At 35.5% G+C, this 22,886-nt stretch overlaps 1 protein-coding gene and 2 long non-coding RNA genes across 4 annotated transcripts in view; all 3 read right to left on the bottom strand.

Annotated features, from left to right (window-relative positions):
• Window positions 1-209: 209 nt before the first annotated feature.
• Window positions 210-1,319, bottom strand: LOC135082847 (uncharacterized). The gene is made up of 2 exons (XR_010259501.1): window positions 680-1,319; window positions 210-319 (listed from the first exon to the last, which is right to left on the bottom strand). It is a non-coding gene; the product is annotated as an uncharacterized LOC135082847 (long non-coding RNA).
• A 7,708-nt stretch (window positions 1,320-9,027) lies between these two features.
• Window positions 9,028-22,886, bottom strand: part of LOC135082799 (zinc finger protein 395) — a 56,039-nt gene continuing 42,180 nt past the window's right edge. The window contains exons 5-8 of the mRNA XM_063977563.1: window positions 18,135-18,232; window positions 15,673-15,831; window positions 12,976-13,063; window positions 9,028-12,833 (exon numbers count right to left, since the gene is read on the bottom strand). Coding sequence (XP_063833633.1) covers window positions 12,672-12,833; window positions 12,976-13,063; window positions 15,673-15,831; window positions 18,135-18,232 — 507 coding nt within the window. The 3' untranslated portion in view covers window positions 9,028-12,671. The remainder of the gene's footprint in view (window positions 12,834-12,975; window positions 13,064-15,672; window positions 15,832-18,134; window positions 18,233-22,886) is intronic.
• On the bottom strand, window positions 13,959-15,313 carry LOC135082809 (uncharacterized). Of its 2 annotated transcripts, none has more exons than XR_010259487.1 (5): window positions 15,154-15,313; window positions 14,809-14,916; window positions 14,614-14,701; window positions 14,436-14,501; window positions 13,959-14,240 (listed from the first exon to the last, which is right to left on the bottom strand). It is a non-coding gene; the product is annotated as an uncharacterized LOC135082809 (long non-coding RNA). The 2 variants fall into 2 exon arrangements; XR_010259488.1 differs by lacking the exon at window positions 15,154-15,313 and adding an exon at window positions 15,001-15,144.

The raw sequence follows: 22,886 nt of genomic DNA, 5'->3' as shown, positions 1-22,886 counted from the left end.
ATATAAACTTACCTACGTCTTCCAAAATTAGAGTATTTCTCAAAAAAAATGTACGTAACGAAACGGTATTAACGAAATAGTAAGGCCATAAGGCTTGTTATACATTGGCGAAATATTGTGAATGCTCTTCATTTATTCAATTCGAGATATTTGTAAGTATGCACCCAAATACGGGGTAATATTAAGGGGTTAGAAATAAAATAAGGGAGTAATAATTCATACTATTTTAATAAAATTATTTTTGTTCCATCATGTTTATCCATTTTGAGTCGTTCTCTGTAAGCTTTTTGCCTTTCGGCATTGGTTTTTGGCGGCATTCCTAAAAAAACAAAAGAAGTAATCACATAAAAACGTAATCTAAATGATTTGATTATTTTTTGCTGGTGGCACTTCTGTAAAGCAGATAGTATCCAATCCATTTGTTATTGACACTCTATATTTTTTGAAATAAATTAAGTAGTGAATATTACTATGCTTAGTCAGGTAATAACAGTATACACTCAGCATTATGTTGTACTTTTTCGTAACGTAACGAAATTCGTAAAAAACGTAACGAAATATTAGACAAAATGAGATCAGACACAAGTATTTTTTTGATAAAAGCTGTTACAGCAAATATAAAAGCTTACTAAATGTTCGTACCACACGTATTACAAAAAATGGTTAAATGAAGACTTACCGTTCTATATAAAATCGCTGATTTTACTTCCTGTTACGAAAAAGTAATCCCACAAAACACACACGTTTTCACTAATTTTCGCGATAGATGTTATGGCGGAGACGTCAGGCCAACAGCCATTCAGAGTGCAGCTATTGTTGTCCGTGTAAAATAAATACGGAATTGTTCAGAAACCATGGGAAAGTAGAAATAAATCGTAACTAAAGAGTAAATAACGAAATAGTAAATGAGAGCGACTCATTTTGTTTTTTTGCTTTAAATTGCCAATTCATTATGACACCCCATAGAAAATCAATTTGATACAGAAACTGCGATTACTGTAGAACGATAATACAAAGAAATTTACAATAATTTAGTTACGTATCGCATTTTATGAAACAAAAATACATGAAAAAGCTAGGGTGGCAAACAGGTTTTTGTATGAAAGGTAAAAAAGGACTATTTTTAAAATATCTAAATATTTGGTAATAAGTAGGATTATAGCTACAATTCTTCGTTAACTTAAAGATTAATATTCATCCTTCAAAATTGTGTGTGTGTTTTTTTTGTGTGATGATTTATAAACATAAAACTTTTGAACTGTTTCAAAGCACACTTTTTTTTTTCAAAATGTACATTTTTTTTGAGAAATACTCATTAAATTTTTCCATTTTACACAAGTGACGACGACGCGACGCGACCTCTACAGACCTTTGCTACGCACATTTGGCTACGATAAGCTACGACTGCTACGGTAATGGCTACGGTTGTATCTCTTTCCGTGTCTACGGCTACGACCATGCACTGCTACGAATCGTAGTCCGTGGTAGTCGCGGTCGTAGTATCGTAGTTCGTAGCGTTTTATACCAACTTTTTCATCCATGGGGCTTTTTATTTTGTTTGGTATTTTTTAAGGAAATTAAGCTGCTTCTACCTTTATTACACACACAATCATACAACCTAATAATTATCTAGGTTGACTCAAAATTGTTACACTTTACTCTTCTCTGCAATTTTGTCCATTTGTCGTGGTCTGATCCTGAGACTCGAACCTAGCCTAACTCATTTCTATTACATACTCACTACGACGTGAGCAGTATAAAATAAATGATTACTGAAAAGGATTTGAAGTGATTGAAACAAAATTTATTAAAATCTAAGTTTATATTTGTAAATATATAATCAATGAATAAAATAACACGTTTTGAAATAAATTAATTTAGGTCTAGAGTTGTTCCATTTAACATACTTCACCTCTGTTTATTTATATCTATAATATGTAGAACTACGATATAAAATATTTTGTTTTGACGTACTTTAAGGTAATTTCATGATTTATTTTACTTTGTTTTCAATCAGGGTAGAATTTGATGATGTTAAAGGGTACAATTACAACAGGTTTATCTAGTCATTCAACTAGTTAATTGAAAAGGAATGAAAAATAATGCCACCGTGATTCTAATAATCGAAATATATTTTTTAAGACACACAAAATCCATACTAAACTTATTGAGGTATAATATTTCAGGCAAACAGTGCACTAATATTAGTAGCACGTAACAAAATAATAACATTTCCTCTTAAAGATCCCTCGCCGTATAACATTTACTGAGTAGGTACACAGGCTCACAGTCAAATTTCAATCGAAAAATGCATTTTATATTTTTAACATTTAGGTTTGGGGTCTACGCTAAAACTAGGCGGGGTTGGGGCGCGACCGATCTGCGCCGCGCACGCAACAACAATCGGAACCGCGCACGTTTTAGCGTCGACTCCTTAGAGAGCATAGTGCGATTACGCTGTTTCATATTCATTTGTGAAGCTCACGATATTTTCTTTTGTATAAGTAATACTAACAACTTTGATTATTTAAAAGTTTTACATTCTCCAACATTTTCATTCAACACATCAACATAAACATTTCAATAGGTAATATCTATAATTCATAAAATCAATCATTTGGAACACATTCTGGACCTTTAGCATTAGGTACATTATGAAATAACATCGCCTAATCTAATTTATCAACACACAGTCACTTTCAACATTAAGATATAAATAATAATTCTAGAAATAATAAATAAAATTATTAATATCACAGTAGAGTAACTGCCAGCTAGTTTCATTTACTATGATTTTGATTGAACTGTACTAGAAAAAGATGGGCATCATTGAGTGTGCGTGCTAAACTAGAGATTTAATCGACAAAATTATTTTACGAATCACAGAAATACTCATTAAAAATTCAGCTGACAGTCTCGGTAAAAACTGCTGTGATATTGACAACTAAACGATGAAGTACTTAATGAAGAACATTTTTATAATTCTCGAAACAACATTTATTTGATCATAATGTTGTTTGCAACCTTAAAACTACTGGTAACCATAATAAAGATGACGCATCGATAAATCCCGGCTCTAAGGGCCAACTATGACACTATACACTCTATTGAAATTAACATGGGAACATGTGAGAACAGTACAAGTCAATATAGATACATGAATGCATGAATATACGAGTAATACAACAATGAGACAAAATTTATTTGAGAGCAATAAACCAATGCGTTGAAACTTATAATATCACCGTAAGTAATACGAACTTAATATTAAGGTCCATTCAGTATACACAACTTGCTGGAGCACAAAGTAGATCATCGTGGAAAGAATAAAGGTAGGCAACACGATATTTACCAACCAAAAATTTGAAAGATTGAAAATCAAATGTGCTCCGACACGTTGTATGGTGAGTAGGAGATCTATATAATCTAAAGCAGGAGACATATTTTCATAAACTATGATTGCCCACATAAAGTTTCATATGTAACAGGATAGAAAATTAATACAGTTTATTTACAAATTTTAAAATACGAATCGTATGAACCAAATTACGATTAAATAATTATTATATAATGGTACATTTTCGTAGATAATAAGATATTATAATTTATGAAACAATAGTATCGTAATTCTATATTTTATGTATGTAGAGAAAAATACATGCTAGTTAGGTACTAACGATAACTTCAAATTATTCTTTAACGTACTAAACATAGTGAAAAATAAGGAAGTATTAAGTATTTCTAATTTCACAATTTGTAAGGTTTACATATTGGGGAAAGTTTACCTCTGCGGTCAAATTGATCGTCTTTGAGTAACAAGCGGCGAGGCAGGGCTCGCCTACAAGTAGTAATATAGGGTCCTTCTAAATCAGCTACGTTCCGTTTAATGGGAGCATGTATACGTCACACTGAATACGTTCCCAAAGTTTGAGCCAAAAATTCAGGCTAGTTTCCGAGATAATTAAGGAAACAACTTCATTTCTTATCAACCCAATACAACACCCTGTTCAGCTGATTCACTACTACACTGACAAAAATCCGCACGCACACGAGCTTACGTAATGGCCGCCATTGCGCTTGTGCTGCCGTTGGGCCACTGGCCGCGAACACAAGAGTGCCGCCACACAAGCTATTCTAGGGCTACTACTAGTTATTTAAGGAATTAAATTAAGCAGAAAATTAAAGTTTATTTATTTTTGGTAACATAAAAAAATCTTATGTGGTAAGTACTTATTTAGTGGCCTTAATGGAATGATGTTTATTCAAAAGTTCGTTAAAATACCTTTGCGCTTGCAAAAATCTTTTATTTCAAACGTAGCAACGAAACGAAGCAAAAAAGTTAGTTGCCGAAATCAATGACTTATTTTTATGCCATACACAAATGGGATAGTTACCATGACTATGAAATTTAGAATTACGGTTATTATTACGATAAAGCAGGCTTAATATCCCCTTAGCAATTTAAAAATGTGATTCGTAATTGACTCGATCATAGCAGAAACTAAACGCTATTGAATTATCTACCTGTGATTATCGGCAGTCTTTAGTATTCCGAAGTAAATAATTGTTCCCAACTATCAATTTTAAACTGAAATAATAATCATTAAAATCATCGTAGAAACAAAAAAAAATATAAAAGTAAATAATGATAGTTTTATTATTGTTAAGATTAGAAAGAATTTTGGAGTTGACATCCTTATTTATGCGTGGCGGAGTCGGTGGTATCAAAGACAGCCGTCCCTCACAATAGCCGACCGCGCTAGTGTTGTAAGAACCTCGAGTCTTTAAAGTCTTTATTTCGAGACTTGAGTTTATTTTTAAGACTAGGACTCGTTAGTCACATGAATAATTGAGTCTTCCGAGTCCTTTCGAGTATTTTAAGTTCTTTGAGCTAGACTGAATCATGACATGAACTTGAGTTGGTGTATACTAATAGGCAATAATGAATGATTTCATATCATCATCCGTATGTTATATCCTAATTGAAAATAAAATAAATCGCACAATACAAATGTAATATCAATAAAATTGCATTAAACGCAAATAATCGAATCAGAAGTATCCATCTAAAGACTGACGATTTTCGTAATCAAAAAGTTAAAACGGTCCAATAAAATAATAAACACACAGTCTTAATTCATTGCTATTTTATTTTCTTCAAACTTTTAATAAGTAAGATTCCAAGACTCGAGTGTCGTATCGTACAACACTAGCCGGCGCAGCAAACGATCTTTTTTTTTTTTTTTTTTTTTTATCCGCAACGAGGAAGCTCTTGGCCTGTATCTCACCTGATGGTAAGTGATGATCTGGCCGAAGGTGGAAGCGAGCTTCACCCGGAATCCTCAATCACAGAGGAACTGGCTATCTTACCTCCAACTGCCGGAACACAACAATGCTGTTAACATTGTTGTTATGGCGACAGACTTAGATAAGATGGTGGTCGTGATCTTGCCGCCGCCTTTAGACACGTGCCGCCGGCCGCCGGCTAGCGCAATGTACACTCACCAAAATAAAATTAAGAAATGCAACAAACTTTATTTTACTATTCAAATTAAAATTGTGTTTATTGTTAAATCACAGGTACATAAGATAGGTCATAAATAAATACCAAGTTGGAACGGAAATGATTCGGAAATTTTATTTAACTAATTAGGTACCTACCTCACTACTTTTCTATTGTAATAGAAATGATGACATTAACGATTAATTTAAGAATGGACTTTGATTTAGGATAAATGGAATATCAATACAAACAAATTCAAGAGTTTTATTTGCTTCAATGGTCTAATTTAATGTTTCTAAATAATTGACTAGGCCATTGAATTACCTTCACAAAACAATAAGTTTCATTAATTTTTAATTATTATCTGTTAAAGGATATTTTACCATGAAATACTCAACACCACAATTTAGATTCGAATCAATTGAAATCGAAAGCAAGCAGATAAAATAATAAACAAATAAGTTTTTTTTTGTCGACTGTACCAGGCCTCCGTCACTCGCCTATGCCGGCCGAGATAATTACCTACAGCGCGCGACAACTTCAAGTTGCAAATCAGTCCGGGCCGCCACGCGCCTGTGAGCACACGCGTATTTCTATACACGCTCGGTCGATCATCGTCGCAATCAAGGTTTATTGTTCCAACAGCACTGTTATTCTTCTTTAATGGAAAATCGTAATATTTAGGAATAATAATTAACTGTAGTGATTTAAATAATAAAAAAAACTAAACTTTTTAAATAATTTTGAAATACTTATGACAAAAAACTGTAGCAAAGATTATTTTAGCTAATAAAAACATTAACTTTACTTCACCGTGTCTATTTTCCGACACTAAGTACACCTTTTAAAACTGTTTGTCCAATTTCGAATTATCGCAACACTGAAGTTTATTGATAGGTTTAGAGATGGTACGATTATACAAACACCACTAGATTAAAGTGAAACTTTGTAAAAAAAAAATCGTAAATACAATAAATGCTTCTTAAAATTAAGTTTTTATTTATTTTACCTTGCTTTTACAACCCTGACGCTTGAGCTGTGAGGTAGATCAATTCTGAACACAAAAAAATTGCGCTCTTGTGAGCTTAGTGGTAAGGTGCGATTTCGAATGCACCATGTGCGTTGGATATTTTGCATTATTATTATTACCCTTAAAATGTCGGCATCTGATCCTACACAAAGGAGTGCAATTTCTGTTGCTACTATTATGTATTCTGTGACTGTACGCTTATGCCAACTTTTCGGCTCTTGCTTTGGCGGCGTCGGCGTCTTTGTGTCAACAAAAGGCGTGCGGCTTGTCGGCATTTGTCGGCGCGTGCGCTTTGATTTAATTCAGTTTTTGACTAGCTTTCTTGTGTGAAGGTGCGTTTTGTAGTGCTCGTGAAGTGAACTATGACGCACAGGTGCACAAATGCAAATAAATTTACTAAGACACGCCTTAAAAATCATGGCCTTTTTTCGATGGTATCGTGAGTCCGTTTTACTGTGATTAACATAAGATAATAAGGATAGACAACGATATGAGAGTAGGCCTGCAACATTGAAGTGATAGCTCGCCCAATCAGTCGATCAGCTAATCGGCTATCAGCTGTGACGACTGCTGTGAGTTGTTATGACGTGAGTGTAAACAACAAAAAAGTGTGCAGTGGTAGTGAGCGTTGTGTGTGTTGTGTCTTGTGTTCCTGTGCAGAATGAATACACTACAGCTTTGTTGTGTGAGTAAAAAATACAGCATGTTCCATTAAGTAAGACGAAATGAATTTTTATTTTTGTTAGAAAATGTAACTTTGTAAAATCATTATAAAACACATACTCAAATTTGGTGAACTTGTTCAGTGTACCGTATAGATGCCCCCATTAAAAGGAATGTAGCTAGTTTAGAAGGACCCTGTATAATTATCCACTTTGAAAAGACCTTAATTATTGCGAATTTACATATTTACATGGTAAGGATTTACACAGAAACTAATACATATAACGTGATAGGCACAATTTACATAAATACAAAGTTGTTCTGAAACGAATATTCAACCATTTCACAACTTTGTCCCATTGCTTAAGATTTAATAATCTTCCTTTTGAGTTATTGTGATGTTATTTTCATGTATCACATAACAGTATATTTTAGTTTATAACAAGCAATAAACACAAATTAAGATATCGTAAATAACTTGTACAAGGCATTGATACTTTACATGGTATAATGAACGAATGATGTATGTATTTATGATCTAAGTACGGAACAAAGCGCAATATAATTATATTATGCGCCTTAAGATTTCACTAAGTAATGTCTAAAATAATGCAGGTGTATTAAACTAAGTATATGAATTATTGTGTCTTAAATTAAAAAGATAATAATGATAAACTATTCAGTATAAAAATTAATCAATGCGTCATTATGAGACGAAACCGAACAACACAATATTGAATAAGACTTAGAGGTCGACTAGCGGCCAGTATCGCGCGGGACCTGCGCGTAAGTCGAAAATACACATGTTCTTCGTTAACGCTGTTTTTTACAATTTTATTCTAAAATTTTAAAAGCCAACTTCAACTCAATCCTGAACAACAAAAACGGGGAAAAATTTGATCATAAATGATTATTTCACAATTATGCTCTTTTGTACTGATATGTTTACATTTTACTTTTGTTTAATATTATGACTTTGGTGTTGAGTGCATATAAATTGAGCAAAATTTTGGCTAAATAAATTAACAATTAAAATATTTACAAGTGGCTTAATAATAAAAAATAAATTGTCTTTATTAAAAATAATAAAATTCAACTAAGTCCTAAATAAGTTACATAAAATAAGAAAAATTCTATGATTTATGAATACGTAACTAATAGCTTCGAATATAAATTGAGATCGGTATACTTATTACGTTTATGAAACTACCGTGCGTCCGCGCAGACTGCACATTATTCGACGGATGTTTACGATTGTGTATTGGCGAAATGTAGACACGCTAGGTGTTTTGAGCTGGACAACACACATTAGCTAGAAGATCATTAATTCTACAGTATTACCGAATATTTATTAACCTATTCAGTGAAAATAATCCATACCATAACGCCAAAGATTACCAAGCTTTGCAAAGGATGAGCCACCAGAAAGAGTAACGGGAATGACCACACTAATATTGAAAGAAAAACAAGCAATATCATGAAATAATTTGAGTCTTAGCAAAGCATTAGAAATCGCTCCATAATATTATGTTCAACTTCACTGTATAGAGAAATACAATTAATCAAATGTAACATAATTAACTATTGTATGTATCTAATATTATCTATTAAATACTATTATTATGACTTCAACTTAAAATATACAGGGTGGAAACGATAAGTGATCTCACTCGATTATTTCTAAACTATACAAGATATCAATAAACTAGTTACTGATCCTGAAAGTGCTTCATGAGCTCTTTCAAACAGTACCAATAATAGGGTACAATAATATCTTGTATAGTTTAGAAATAATCGAGTGAGATCACTTAACGTTTCCACCCTGTATCTATTCCTATATTAAAATCTATTCTGTTGTTAAATCTAGATCCTTACAATATGGCAGTTGTCAAATCGCTAGCTGAGTTGTTGCTAAAGATATTCGTACAAACTAACTTTAGTGATCATTTTGGTTTTTGGAGCGCGGTGTTTCGTTGCTTCAAACGCAAGTGAGTGATTTGCTAAAATGACAACATTTATGATGTTTTTATCACAACCATTATTGCAATGAAAATGTATATTTGGTAATATTCGCAGGTACGTCACGTAAAGTAATACATACATTAAACATATTTTCGAAGTGTTGTGTAATCCGAAACATTTCAGAGGTATAATACGCGATAAACACCCTGCAACATTTCAAATTTGATTTTTGGCAAGATATTTTCCTGATGTATTTTCGTTGTGATATATGATATTGAATTTATAATTAAGAAATTCGGTTCCAAAAATATGTCTTTGAAGCATATTAAAATAGAGTTTAATTTTTTGCTACGCATATATTTTTGACGGTTTTAGTAGATAAAAATTACTTTGAATGTATGAGAATCTTCTAAATACTAACTTTCTACAAAATAAAACAATCTCTGAAATAACGAACGCAAGACATATTTTATTGAAAATAGCTTTTATTATGCGTAGGAACATAATGTGTTCTCGTTACGGACAATCTTTAAATTGATGTCAGATCTATCTGTTATTATCTTATTGGCTGAGATCTAAATTACATAAATCGTGAATGTGGGCATTTCTTTATGAAGTAAGTATTAATATTTTTGATTGATCACAGTATCACATTTTGTAAACGGATTTATCACATGTTTGGTGAAACTGTTCCGTGAGCATTATCAATAAAGGTATATCTAATCCAACAGTTTCTTTAGTTTACGTATAAAGATAGCATTATTAGCGGGATCGCGACAACAGTGAACTAGGTGTTTGGTCTTTGTAAATTGACTGGTTGATTTTTACGATCTAATCTAACCTACGACTGCTTTCTGTACTTGCATTTTTTATTAAAATCAACGTTTATGCTTATGCCAATGCTACTCGGATTTTGTCGTTGCACCGGACTGTTTAGTTTCACGTTTGGTCACAGAAGTGCAATTTAACATAGTTGTGCGTTAATAAATCTTGTGAGTCAGCACCGGTTATAGGCCTAGCAACGTCGCCCACTATTATTGACTCCACAAGCCCAAGCTCTGCTCGTAGCATGGCCAGCATCAGCTTAAACTAAAATCGATGCATTAATTTGAAGTAACTACGGTTTAGGGTTTTACACGTCGACCTAGAGAACCTAAAAAGGAATTCTAACAGAACGAGACATATAAAAATCATTAAAAATAATGTCATAATCTTGATTGGCACTTTGTTAACAATCTGTAATTTTGTAGAATTTTGGATTTATTAAAAATATTTCATATCGACTTATTACGAGTATTACGTAAGAAATCGAGTGTTGGAGTAGGTAACTTACACATTGATCTGAAATACCGCGCTGTGATGTGCTCAACGCAAACTAGATTCGAACGTGTTTATTGCTTTTATTTATACTATCTCAATTTCCAAACACGTTATCCTAATAATGCCACCGTACAAAATAAATTTAAACGATCACATTAACTCAGTAAGTAACAATACTAATAATAGTTTTATATATATTTTACACATTGCTTGTAAAGTTTAACTTTATAATATATTCCTCGATATTATAATAATTACAATATTTATATTTACAAATTTAATCATCGTTTTAATAATACTTACAATATAATATTGCAGCTCGCATCGCCTTCACTTTGTTTCATAGACTCTTAAAGTATGTCTCACATTCCGATTCTCATATCACATGTACAGTAGGCGGTATTGGACGTAGGTGCCGGTGTCGGTCCCAACCTTTCTATAAAGAAATGTCCAATATGTACAAATATCCATTCCGTGATCACACCGATACATTCACATGTGATGTATAAGTTTCTACCATTGCGGGGTCTTAACCGTGATGTTTCCGTCAATTTCCATTCTCGTGCATTCGACTCTGCTCCTTTATGTTAGTAGTCAAATATGAGATGTTTGCGACATTGGCGGTATATGCTTAATCTTTAGTCAAACTAGTCAAAAGAAACTTACATCGTTGCTTGGAATAGCTATCCGATTGGATAGTATTAGTTGTTCTCATCTCGCGGTCGCAATAAAGGCGCAGATGTCGCTTTCCTCGTCCGCGGCGGTCGGCAGTGCGCTTGCGCGTGGCCCGCGGCTTGCGAACGCTGCGCGTGCGACGCTGAGTATTGTCTTCCCTTTCTAAAGACAGATATGTTCATAAAATTTTAAATCTAATCTTTTACATTTTTAAGTAGTCTTTTAGTCGAATTGATTCTTAAAGATTAATTCATATACATAGTTTTGTTTCATTATTTATTATCTAATAATTCAGTCAATATACATTCATATTAAGTGATTAATAATATCACTGAAGTATTGTCGACTGGAATATTTTACCGAGTCGAGAATCAGCTGGGCGAGGGAGCGGGACGAGCGAGCGAGCCCTCGCGCTTCCCCGCCCAGCGAGGACAGTGTGAAAACATTTCAATGCGCACGACCACGTAGCACTTTCTGAAGCACATTCGAAAATGTGGACGGAATATACTGACTTCATAATGCTGGAATAGTTTTCTCTACTTGAAGCGTCAACGAAGCCAAGGACAGTCATGTACAAAAATATTACCTACTTGCATCTTACAGTAGCGACTATATCAAGAGTAGACACTTAATAGTGGTATGTATTAATATAAAAATAATATTTTTCATTTAACAACTATAGATAGATAGTATAGTATTTTTGGCTGAAAAAGTGTTTATCAGACTTAGAAACGAAAGTAGTTATAAAACTGTTGACAGTAAACGTTTATACCTAGTTGGAATTTATGTTTTATGGATAGTAATCGCTACAATACGCAGCATGAATCTGATCTCAATAGTCTTCATGATTATTAATCTTACAGGGTGGAGACAACAAAACGACAATAAATAAAAACAAAGACATAATACTTTATTTCGGTCTGAAGTGTGAGGTCGTCACTGATATAGGTACCTACCTATTCTAATAGAAAATGGTAATAATTATTGGAAAATTATATCCTGTGACTAAACTTTTGCATAAGTTAGATTGATTATGAATCTGCGAGTGACGTAACAAGTACGATTATTGCGGTATTCTCGTCTCTACCATGTATATTAATTAGTATTAAGTTCATCTGCGCCTCGCGACATTTGAAATGTTTTCAGACTGTTCCGCGTCAGTCAAGCCTTAAACATAATCCTTAGAGCTAATATTCACAGTCTGCAGCCGAGAGCGACACACGACTCCGCTGTCACGTCACAGTAAAGGCGAATCTACTGCGCTACAAAAATACGTGGGCAATGCTGACAAAACGAGCCACATTTGAAGAGCAAAAATATGTCTCCTTCGCAATTCATATCCAATATAATGATTTATATTAGTGTTAAATTAACATTTTCAAATAAAAAGTTGTTATTCTAACTTATTGTAATCACGACTCGCACTCGGTGAGTTCGGCACTCGCGATTGTCTATTCCGCGAGGTCATCAGTAGCAGTTTCTGAGCGGCGTGTACCGCACGCAGAACCGGCGCGCGCGCTAGTCGCCGAAGCGCGTGCAAGCCTTCTTCCACTTGCACTGGGTGCACCAGAGGTCGCGTTGGTCCATGCCGTACACTTTGCGGCACTTTTTGTTGTCGGAGCGCGGCCGCCTGCCAGGGCTGCCCGGGGACCCGTTTGCACCAGAGAGCCTCATATGCTTCTGTTGACAAATAAATAGAAATTAAATATGAATACATGAGCCTTATGTATTAGGGCGTCCGCTTCGTAGAGCGGAATATTCTAGGGTTTGCTTTCTCCAATTATTAAACAAAAGAAACAACACTTTATTAACGTGTACCTACCGGTGAATGTGAGTTGGACCAGGAATGCGATACAGGAATGCTTATAGGCCTCGCTGACCCGTTCTGCATGGTTGAGAGCAATCCTTGCCTGTAAAAACAAAACATTACCTCAATAATGTCACACATTTAACTCGGAGGTATCGTAGCAGTTACCGTAACCACAACGCATCCGGTTCTAAGTGGCATAGTAATAATATCTTAATATCCGATGCTATCATATCAGTGTATCAACAATATTAAGCCCGGAATATTCCTATCCTATGTGCAGGTACTTATGTGACTGTGAAACTGGTGATCGGGCCGGAACATAAGCCGGTTAGTTGTCCTTGCAAATGTACCGGCACCGGAGGGAAATTGAATTAAGTTACGTAGGTACATAGCTAGTACAGCCCAGTTAAATTACCGTCAATCAGTTATTGGGGTATAACTACTTGTCAGATTAAAATATTACATCTGTTTTATTAACTGGTTTTGTCGGTAAAATATTCGGTTCAATAATCAGTTATTACTAGAGTTTATTAATTCTACTGCGTTATTTTACACAGATTTGTCTGCTTACTGAAATAATCTTGACCTCTCTTGTGAACTTGTAACCTTCTCATCATTGCGTTGTTCAAAACGAAACACGATTAAATTAACAAATAAGTATTTCTTGGAAAAGAGTATTTTTGGATTTAATGATACCTACTTGTTTATTTAAAAGTAATCGATAAACGCTACAAAACTGTGTCAATCCAATGTCAATAAGGTTCAATATCACAGATTAGAGAGTATGTCTAAAGACAGATAGGAAACGGCCCTAGTATTTGTTGAACGATAAACAAACTGGTACCGAGCTAGATTGTCCAGTAGGTGGCGCTGTAAACAATATGGCGTCTGCCGCCCACAGATTAAATATATACCTCTCATACTTTTTTTATGATCCGTTCCGTTTCATGTAATGTGTTTAAAAATAAAACTATTGAAGTATACAATAAAACTTTATTGATGAAATATAACATGAAATATTTTGTTTACGAAAATCAATAAGCAATAAAACTACTGGATTTTAAAAGATTACAGTTACTGTTGTGATAACAGTACATTGTTTTAGTTTTTACATTATGTACTCACAGATTGACATTTGTATGTAACTCATATAAAATATGTTGCGTTAAGACTTATAGTAAAATAGTTTAATGTTCTCCATAAATTCACACGTTCACTCTCACGTTGGTTCTGTCCACTCCACTGTAAGCAGGCCAGATCTACATGTTTCTCACCACCTGTAAAATATATGAAATATTTGTAAATTTAGAGCAAAGAGTCACCGTAAGTCTGTAATCTTCTACATCTACATTCTACACTAATATTATAAAGAGTACAGCATATAAACAAGTGATCGATCTATCTATCTACCATGCCTACTGTCTGTTTTGTTTCTAGATTCATACTACTTTGTTAAATGAAAATTAATTTACCTTGTCAAATGTGTACTTGTCAATCAATTACTTAATATATATTCACAGAATCTGGATTCCACCAATCTGTAATCAAATAATTAACTTTTAGGTCTTTCTATTTGATCCTAGATGAAAAGCGTCAGAAGATACGGGTAAGAATGATTTTGAGGGTCTTTTCAATTTTATAGGTACTTACCGAATGTTCTTATAAATAGAAGTTGTTTTAATTGTTATCTGGGTAATTCATCCAACACAAATCTTCCTAATTTAATGCATGGCATAACCTGCAAATGAAATGAGTTCATCATTTGTAATTAAGCATTTTTGGTCTTGTTTTATTGTTTAAATAGGTCTCTTTTAAACTTCATTGAATATGTTGGTTCATCTGGACCTTTTTAAGTAACAGTTGACAATAATGAGCAGCACCAGTGATTCCACAGCAAGCACTTTTATTGTAATTGCTGCTTAACACTTTATAAGTTCGAAGTTCGATATTAACCTGAAACAAATAGGTACTTAGATTCATTGTATAAAACACGTATCATTCACTGTATCCTGCAATCTATGCCTGCAATGTACCTACTTGTATTGTATTTTATGTCCAAAATCCAAAGTATGTTGTTACTCCATGAAACTATCCATATTTGGTTTCCATTGATTTAAATGGAGTTATGAATGATTTTGTAATGAAGATTTAATCCTTTGTGTGGTTCAATACTTAAAACATGATGTTTACTTGAGAGAATTTTTTTCGTAAACAAACATCAATCCAACAGGCAATCCATGCACATGTAGTTCTTATTAATAATGACTGAGAAATTATTGATTTCAATTAGAAACAATTAAAAATCGTAGAAAAACACGTTTTTTCGATGAAAAATTTTTGACGTTTATTTTTTTTTTTAATAATGTCACAGTTGTAGACTTGAGACGGAACTAAAGTGATTAAAGTGAAAATTACGACTTTGAATTATTATACTTTTAAATAACCATTTAATTTATAGAAATCACATAGATTCAATAAAATAATTTATGAATAAAAGCTGAAGTTGTAATTCGAAAAGGTTTCTAAGGTTTCTAACATGCAAAAGACCACTGTCGCATACAGAAGGAAGACAACTATAAAAAAAGTCACTTCCTCTCGGAACTGTCAAAAAAATTCACTCTCTATGGAGCTGTCAAACTCTATGGCGTTTCCACCCCGTGTTCAATATTACAAAAGCGCGTCTGCGCAAATGTCAAAGATTGTACCAACCTAAATGAGCCAACGAGTTGCCTTTGGTACTCTGGGTCTTCGTGCGGTGGCCGGCACATGTCTCGGTGGGACAGCGTGGGTGGGGGCGCTGGTGTCGACACCTCGCGCTCTGTGTAGTAGAACTCCTCCTCATGGTCGCTCTCTCCCTCCTTCTTTGGCCTGCAAAGTATAATCGCTAATAAGTACAAACACTGTGAAGGGCCCGACCTTGAGGCGCTGAGTGCGCATTGTTAAAGTTTGCCTCTTGGGAAACGCGTTAGCTAACTTCGAGGTTAGGAAAACATGTCACAATATTATCAACAATATTGAATACCTTTTTTCTATCCAACGCTTGTAATCGAGATGTGACATGTTTTTCCAGTTGCTACTCTAGTTTTAATACAAGAAAAATCGATTTTAATGAGACGACCGTTTCAAATCGCTTTTGATTTGCGTTGAGTTTAGCATCGAGAGCGAGCGTGTCCCCGCGCCATCTTGAGCGCACGGCGTATTGTTCCCGGACGCCGGCCGGCGTTTTGAGCTGTCAAAACTGACAATTTGAACTTTCTCTGTGTGTGTGTAAACAAAATATTAATGTGTTCTGTCACTAAATTGATTTTGGAATGTTTTGTTTTATTTCGGTATTAAAATAATTTATACAGTACTTAATAAAAAAAAACATATTTTTTAGGTAAACCTTTTTAATCATTAAAGGGAACAATAAAAACAATCTGCCCTATTTAATAACGTGGGTAAAGTTAACTATTATTCTATCAACCGACTTCAAAAAAGGAGGAGGTTCTCAATTCGACCCGTATGTTTTTTTTTTTTTTTTTTTTCTATGTTTGTTACGCGATAACTCCGCCAATTATGAACCGATTTGAACAAATCTTTTTTCGGCGTATAGGTAATACCTCAAGGGTGGTCCCATTTAAATTTAACAATAAAAAAAACAACCCCCAAGGGTGGAAAATTGGGGATGAACTTTTTTATACGCAATATCTCCGCCGATTATAAACCAATTTGAACGATTATTTTTTTGTTGAATAGGTATTATCAAAAGGGTGGTTTCATGCGAATTTGAAGAAAATATTTCACCCCCAAGGGTGGAAAATTGGGGATGAACTTTTTTATACGCAATATCTCCGCCGATTATGAACCAATTTTTTTTGGTCTCAGTGTACTGCCTACCTTCAGTGGTAACATCAAGGTAATAATTAGTTAACTAAAAAGCAAGAAATAAGTAAAATTTTATAAAAAAAAATAAAACCGACTTCAAAAAACCTACACTAAAACGTAGAAAAATAATTACTAATTACCTACTTATTTATTAGGACGAATTATTAATATTTATGTAGGTATACCATGATTGATACTTTTGGAGTCGGTGCAGGCAAACTTTACATGTTTCATAATCTTGGCACCGACTCCAGAAGTATCAATCATGGTATACCTACATAAATATTAATAATTCGTCCTAATAAATAAGTAGGTAATTAGTAATTATTTTTCTACGTTTTAGTGTAGGTTTTTTGAAGTCGGTTTTATTTTTAATAGATATTATTAATAAATCTCAGCGTAAAAAAATAAAATTAAAGACAAAATCGTGAATTCATACTTTTTATTTGTAGGTTATCCGTAGAGATATTATTGTAAGTTTTTACGCGCATATTGGCATATGGTATACTTAAATCGCTATTATAATAAGGTTTGTTTGTCTATCAAAATCCGTAACCGAGTCGTGTGGATGGAATCTTGAAGTATTATCGTCATTTAGCACAGGGCAGGTTACGTAAGCCGCGAGGCGGGCGGCAGCGGCCTTGCGCCGACCGCGCATGCAACCTTGTCGCCAAGCATCGCCGCTTCCGGGTCGCCGAGGGAGGGCCTTTCTGCCTCTAACTACATATACTAACGTGTAGCTACTACACAGTAGCTACAGAGTAAAGGTCACCACACATTTTCAATGGATACTAACTTTTGTTTTTATTGCTTTGTTTCTTTTCGCGGAGCAATTGACATTGACGTTTATTGAGGTTGCCATTTCGAAGGTAACGTATTTATCTGAGTATTAGGCAGTTAAATTGATCTCGAGTTCTAAGATGGTCCATAGGAAATGTACTGTGTTACTCACTCACGCCCGCCAGCTGGCTGGTTGTGCAATTATTATTGCACTACACGTGTTATCGCCTGCACACGTGACAAGCCGGCACGTGCCAGTTAAATACGTTATTTGTCTCTCATCCAATCACATTCAACGCGTTATGCCGATATTGCATAACTTATGACCGGTGAAACCTTGAGTTTCAGTCGAGCACTGCAGTTGCATAGATTAAAGAATTCATTCGACTGGGTAAAACGTGTAACTTATCGGCTTAGCGATAAGCATATAATAAAATATACTACTAGAGTTTAGTTGTAGATATTGTGGTGTTGTGTGGGACTCAAATGATTTGAGTTCTAATGTAAAACAAACAAAATCTTACCCTAAATGGGCGCTTCTGATGTGAGTTTCGATGGCGACGCAAGTGTTGGTGGTGTGCCCGCAGCCGCGCCAAGTGCACTGATACACAACACTGTTAATCTGAAACAAGCCAAGATAACACAATAAATAAAAAAAGTTTTGTTTACAATTCTACAGAATAAATTATAAACAGTACGGCAAAAACACCTTTTTTATCCACAAACAAGTTTTTTTTAGGAAAATACCTATATTTTAATAGCGGTTTCGATATTGTTTCGTTCCGCCAACGATTACTAAGAATACAAGTTTTTTTAAATGTCAGTAACTGGAAATCTGAAAACAATAGCGAATTGTTTAACCTGAAAACCTTAAAAAACACGTGACCCTATTCAGCGCAAAATTTGGCCAAGCTGATGCCTTTTAACAATACCTACTCTCCGGGATTAACAAGGTTGTCATGAGCGTCTTTTCATAACAAAACAATACGTTTATGAGCTTCGTTAGAACAAGCGAGCAGAGACGGAAACGGTTCTAGGTCGCGAGTGCGGCCTTGCTGACGCCGCAGCGCGCCTCCTGCCACACCCGCTCACCGTGACCATCGCTGCATCTACACAGTACCGTGCACTAATCAAACAGCACACGATAGAATCAGCGATGATTCTCAGGAAACACAATGCCTTTGTTAAATCGACCAATGATGTAACGCAGGACCGAAGTTTAGTTACTCATTCTCAATGCACAGCACGGAATGTGCTGTAATTGGTTGCGGTATTTTTCTCGTAACGATCGCCAGTTGGAAATCGAAATGCATCTGAATGTGCTGAAGGTGTGACAGAGGCGCGCAAGCGCTCGGGGCCGCAGTTGTTCGGCTTGCCAAAGATTCTGCATCGACCTTCTGCCCAATGCCACATTATTTTGGCCACCCGGGCTGAGCTGCTGCCGACAACCGTCCTGTTGCCATGCCGCTCAAAGCTATAGTTAGATCTGACGTCTACGTACTTCGTTTTCGTTTTGCTTTGGTGAATTCTGGTGAATTATTTTCAGGTGGCTAACGATTTTAAGGAAGGTTAACGCCGAGCGGTTCTTGTGAAACTGAAAAATTTTCTTGCAATTGTTGCAGGAATTTGGTTGAAATGGAAGTTCTTGAATACTTAGAAGAGTTTAGAAATAGGTCGAACCTTGGCTGTGGAAGGGAGCTGTGTCAGGGACTGTTAGCGAATTAGGTTGCGCGAGGGAAAACGCTGCTCTGCGCCTGAAAACGGAGGCTATATCAAGTGCAGTGGTAAGTGGGTCAGGTCGCGGGGCACCGGCGCGGGGGCGGCAGGGATCTAGGTCGCAGCACCACGGCCAAGGGTGGTCTGCGAAGGTTGCTTTCCTTTGTCATATTTGAGGGCACAGCTCTGCATACCTAGCAACAATCCACTTCAGTTTTAATTGAGGTGCTAAACTTGGTCAGCGTTTCCCGCAAGGTTTCAGAAATTAACAAGAACCACTTGAATTTGTTAATTATCAGTTTGCTTCCCTTTGTGACTTCATGATGCGTTTACTCATCACTAGCCATAATACTGACCGATGATTCATAACTATGACGCATATTATTTTGAGGTAATATCATCGCTGCACTTTGTACAAACTATATTGTTGGAATTCGGGTGTTTACTGGGTCATACAGTATCAACATTTACAATTGGTGACGAAGCATAAAAAATAAGATTTTTGAAGTCACTTTACATTTGCGGGGTGATTCGTGTCGTTCGACAAGCGGGCAGAATATGGATCAATACTGCGTCAAGGTTTGCGTTGTTTGCTATTTTATAGAACATTACGCACCTCCCCCATGGCTCCCATGGACTGTGTTAGAAGGTATTTCACAAGACAGAAGTTATGGCAACGTATAAACAAAAATAAAGCGATTTGGAGTTAAGGATAGCCCCGTCTATTTACACCGCAAAGAAAAAGGGTCGTTTAGAAAATCTATATCTTCAAAAGTACCTTACCAAGCTTTATAAAACAAAACATAATCGTATGCATTTTCAGTCTCTATTTTATAAAGTCAGGTTAGGTACTTTTGAAGATATTGAAGATTTTGTAACCGACAATTTTTTTTTCAGTGTACTTAGTTGGTAACAATATTCGTATCTTTATAATAGTAGTTTAACGAAGTTCGTAATGTAGAAGTTCACGGTATTATTACCTCTTAGATAAAGTAAGTTGGATTTACTAAGGGACTGCGGTGTAGTTTGACTGGATCGCTATTTTAATATGGGATACATTCCCTTGCGAAATAGAGGTGAGGAGGGCGGGAGGGCGAGTGACGCGGGACGGCTCCGCTTCGGGGAGCCTCCCTCCGCTGCACCACTGACCTACTTTCAGCTTTCAATAAACTTGTAATATATATACCTAGAAAAGTATTTTTGCTCCTACTTACGTTGAAGATTATCTCCAAGTATTGCATACTTTGAGATTTATTTCATGTACTTTGTAAGATTCACATCGTCTAATGATTTCAGGAAAGCATTGTAAGTCGTTCGTTTTTGAAAGCTTTGGAAAAGGCATAAAATTAAAACCGTGAGTGAATCAAACGCCAACTTGGTATGCATTAAACCAAAAATAAACCGATCACCACGACGTTAATCTTCGCGTGCCAGAACAATCAGCATAGATTCAGTTTTAAAATGCATGCGCGGTTATAGAGCGTCGTAGTTGTGGCGTCCTGAATAGCTGCACCGGGCTGCGCCTGTGTGCTGTGCAGACGGCTTACACGTGCCGCGCGGCCCGCTGTGTGCACCGATGCATCTACCTACCACAATAAATAGAGAACGTGATTTTTCGACGATCAAAGTTGAACTGCCTTATTTGTTTGAGTTGGGCGCTGATTGCCTTTGTTTTCGGAGAGTTCACTGCTTTTTAAGTCGTACTGCAGTAAGTGCTTCGATTTTTGGGATCGTGTTCTGTTTTTCTTACAAGGAAATAGGTTTTGGGATCGTTTTGTGTTTTCCATATTTATAGGTCAAGCGTCAAAAATTGCAGGAAATTAATATTCATAAGGACTATTCGTGGCCATAATAAAACGTTATTTGTAGAGTCAATTCAGAAGATGTTAGTTTCAAATCCAAATGTTTTTCCTTCTTTCATTCATTGAAATAAACAAGATATTCTTGTTTATTTTCGTTGTAGTCTTCCGTCTTGCGGTTAATCCGAATGAAATCATTTTTCTAGCGTTGGCACAGAACGGTAAAAGCCGATGGATGCACGTGTCGGAAGGAGGGGGGAGGCTGGCACGAGGTACACGAGGCCAAGAGAGGGGGATCGCTGTGGTACCTACTCGACTATCGAGAATCGAATTTTGCGTTTTAGTTTTCTTATTGAACTATTCTTTGTACAGTCTACAGCACATCAAGCTAAATAAAAGACAAGCTGTTGTAACATGTAAAAAGATGGTCGACTCTACATTATACTCGTAGTCTCGTAGTACGTCTACGTCTCGTAGTCTACGATAATTCTTATGAAAAAGTAGAAATTTCTTCGTAATGTCACTCATTGTGATGTTATTCGGCTCACAATTATTTTTAAATACTATTAATTTTATTTGCGACAGTGAAAATGCTTCGTGTAATAACCCATAAAATTCCACAACGGTACCACCGAGAAAATAATTACGTTCTTGTTTCTAAGACTGTAAACAATATTCGTGTAGCGGAAAACTATGTTCAAGCACACAGTGGCAAGGCGCATATTCGTATAACTGTGTGGTATGAATAACGAACCGGCATAAAATGCCGGTTTGTTGTTGCGCTATCTCTTTCTACTGCGAAACGACGAGATGATATTGATTTGTTTGCATTGCGTCTCTTTTCCTCGTATGGTTCGGCATAAGTCTGTCTCGCCGGCATGACCTTCCTTATTTATACTTCAAGTACGCGGTCAGATAAGTTGTTTTCGTGTCATCTCGCTCTAGCGTTAGAAACGAATGAGGAAGACGCCATTTAAAGGCTGATGTGTTGCGTTGCTGCGTGGTGCCGGCCGGTACTTTCGTGCGTTGGTGTGTGTCAGTGTTGTTATGAGAACGAGGATCGAAGCAGACGGGCGGTCGTGACGCAGCGTTATTTATCAGCTACTAGCTGGCTAGTTATAGAGCACACATAAAGCAACTTAAAATACACATTTTTGAGCTTCAAGGCCTTTAAATTCTTTGTTGGACTAACAATTTGAATAACACACGACTATTTACGCAAGTTTTACATTAACTAAAAGCTGAAATAGAATAGGTAAATATGTAGAGTGAACGCAAATAATATTATGAGCAGTAAAATTAGATTTGTACTACTAAACTACTTGCTGTTTATAGTGTCCATCTAAAAGCAGGCGCATCTGCTAACAGACTTCCTGGTTCTATTTCAGATTCAGAATACATAAGATTTAGAGTTATAGCAATTTTCTATTTGTATAGCGTTCCCAATTTAACAGCGCGTGTAGAATCAATAGTTGATGCCAAGTCATTCGTCATAATACGAGTAATATCTCTACTCATAGCAGTTTAATAGTAACGCCCGTCTACTACTGAAAGTTAAGAGGGCAAAGACTCGTTGGTTGCTACCTATGCCGTTAAAGAGGTTTTTACAATGTCGGCTAAATTACAGAACTTGAATTTATCATTATTACCTACATATCGTATATTAAAATAAATCTTACTACAAAATATTGTTCATCAAAATAAGATGTAAACAGCCGTTTCGCATTTGTTTTATTACATCAAATTGATAAGCAGCTGCGT

The sequence above is a fragment of the Ostrinia nubilalis genome, chromosome 2 (genome assembly GCF_963855985.1).
Source record: "Ostrinia nubilalis chromosome 2, ilOstNubi1.1, whole genome shotgun sequence".
In the NCBI taxonomy this organism is placed as follows: Eukaryota; Metazoa; Arthropoda; class Insecta; order Lepidoptera; family Crambidae; genus Ostrinia; species Ostrinia nubilalis.
Note: the sequence above shows the minus strand (reverse complement) of the source record. Positions and strands in the feature narration are given on the sequence as shown.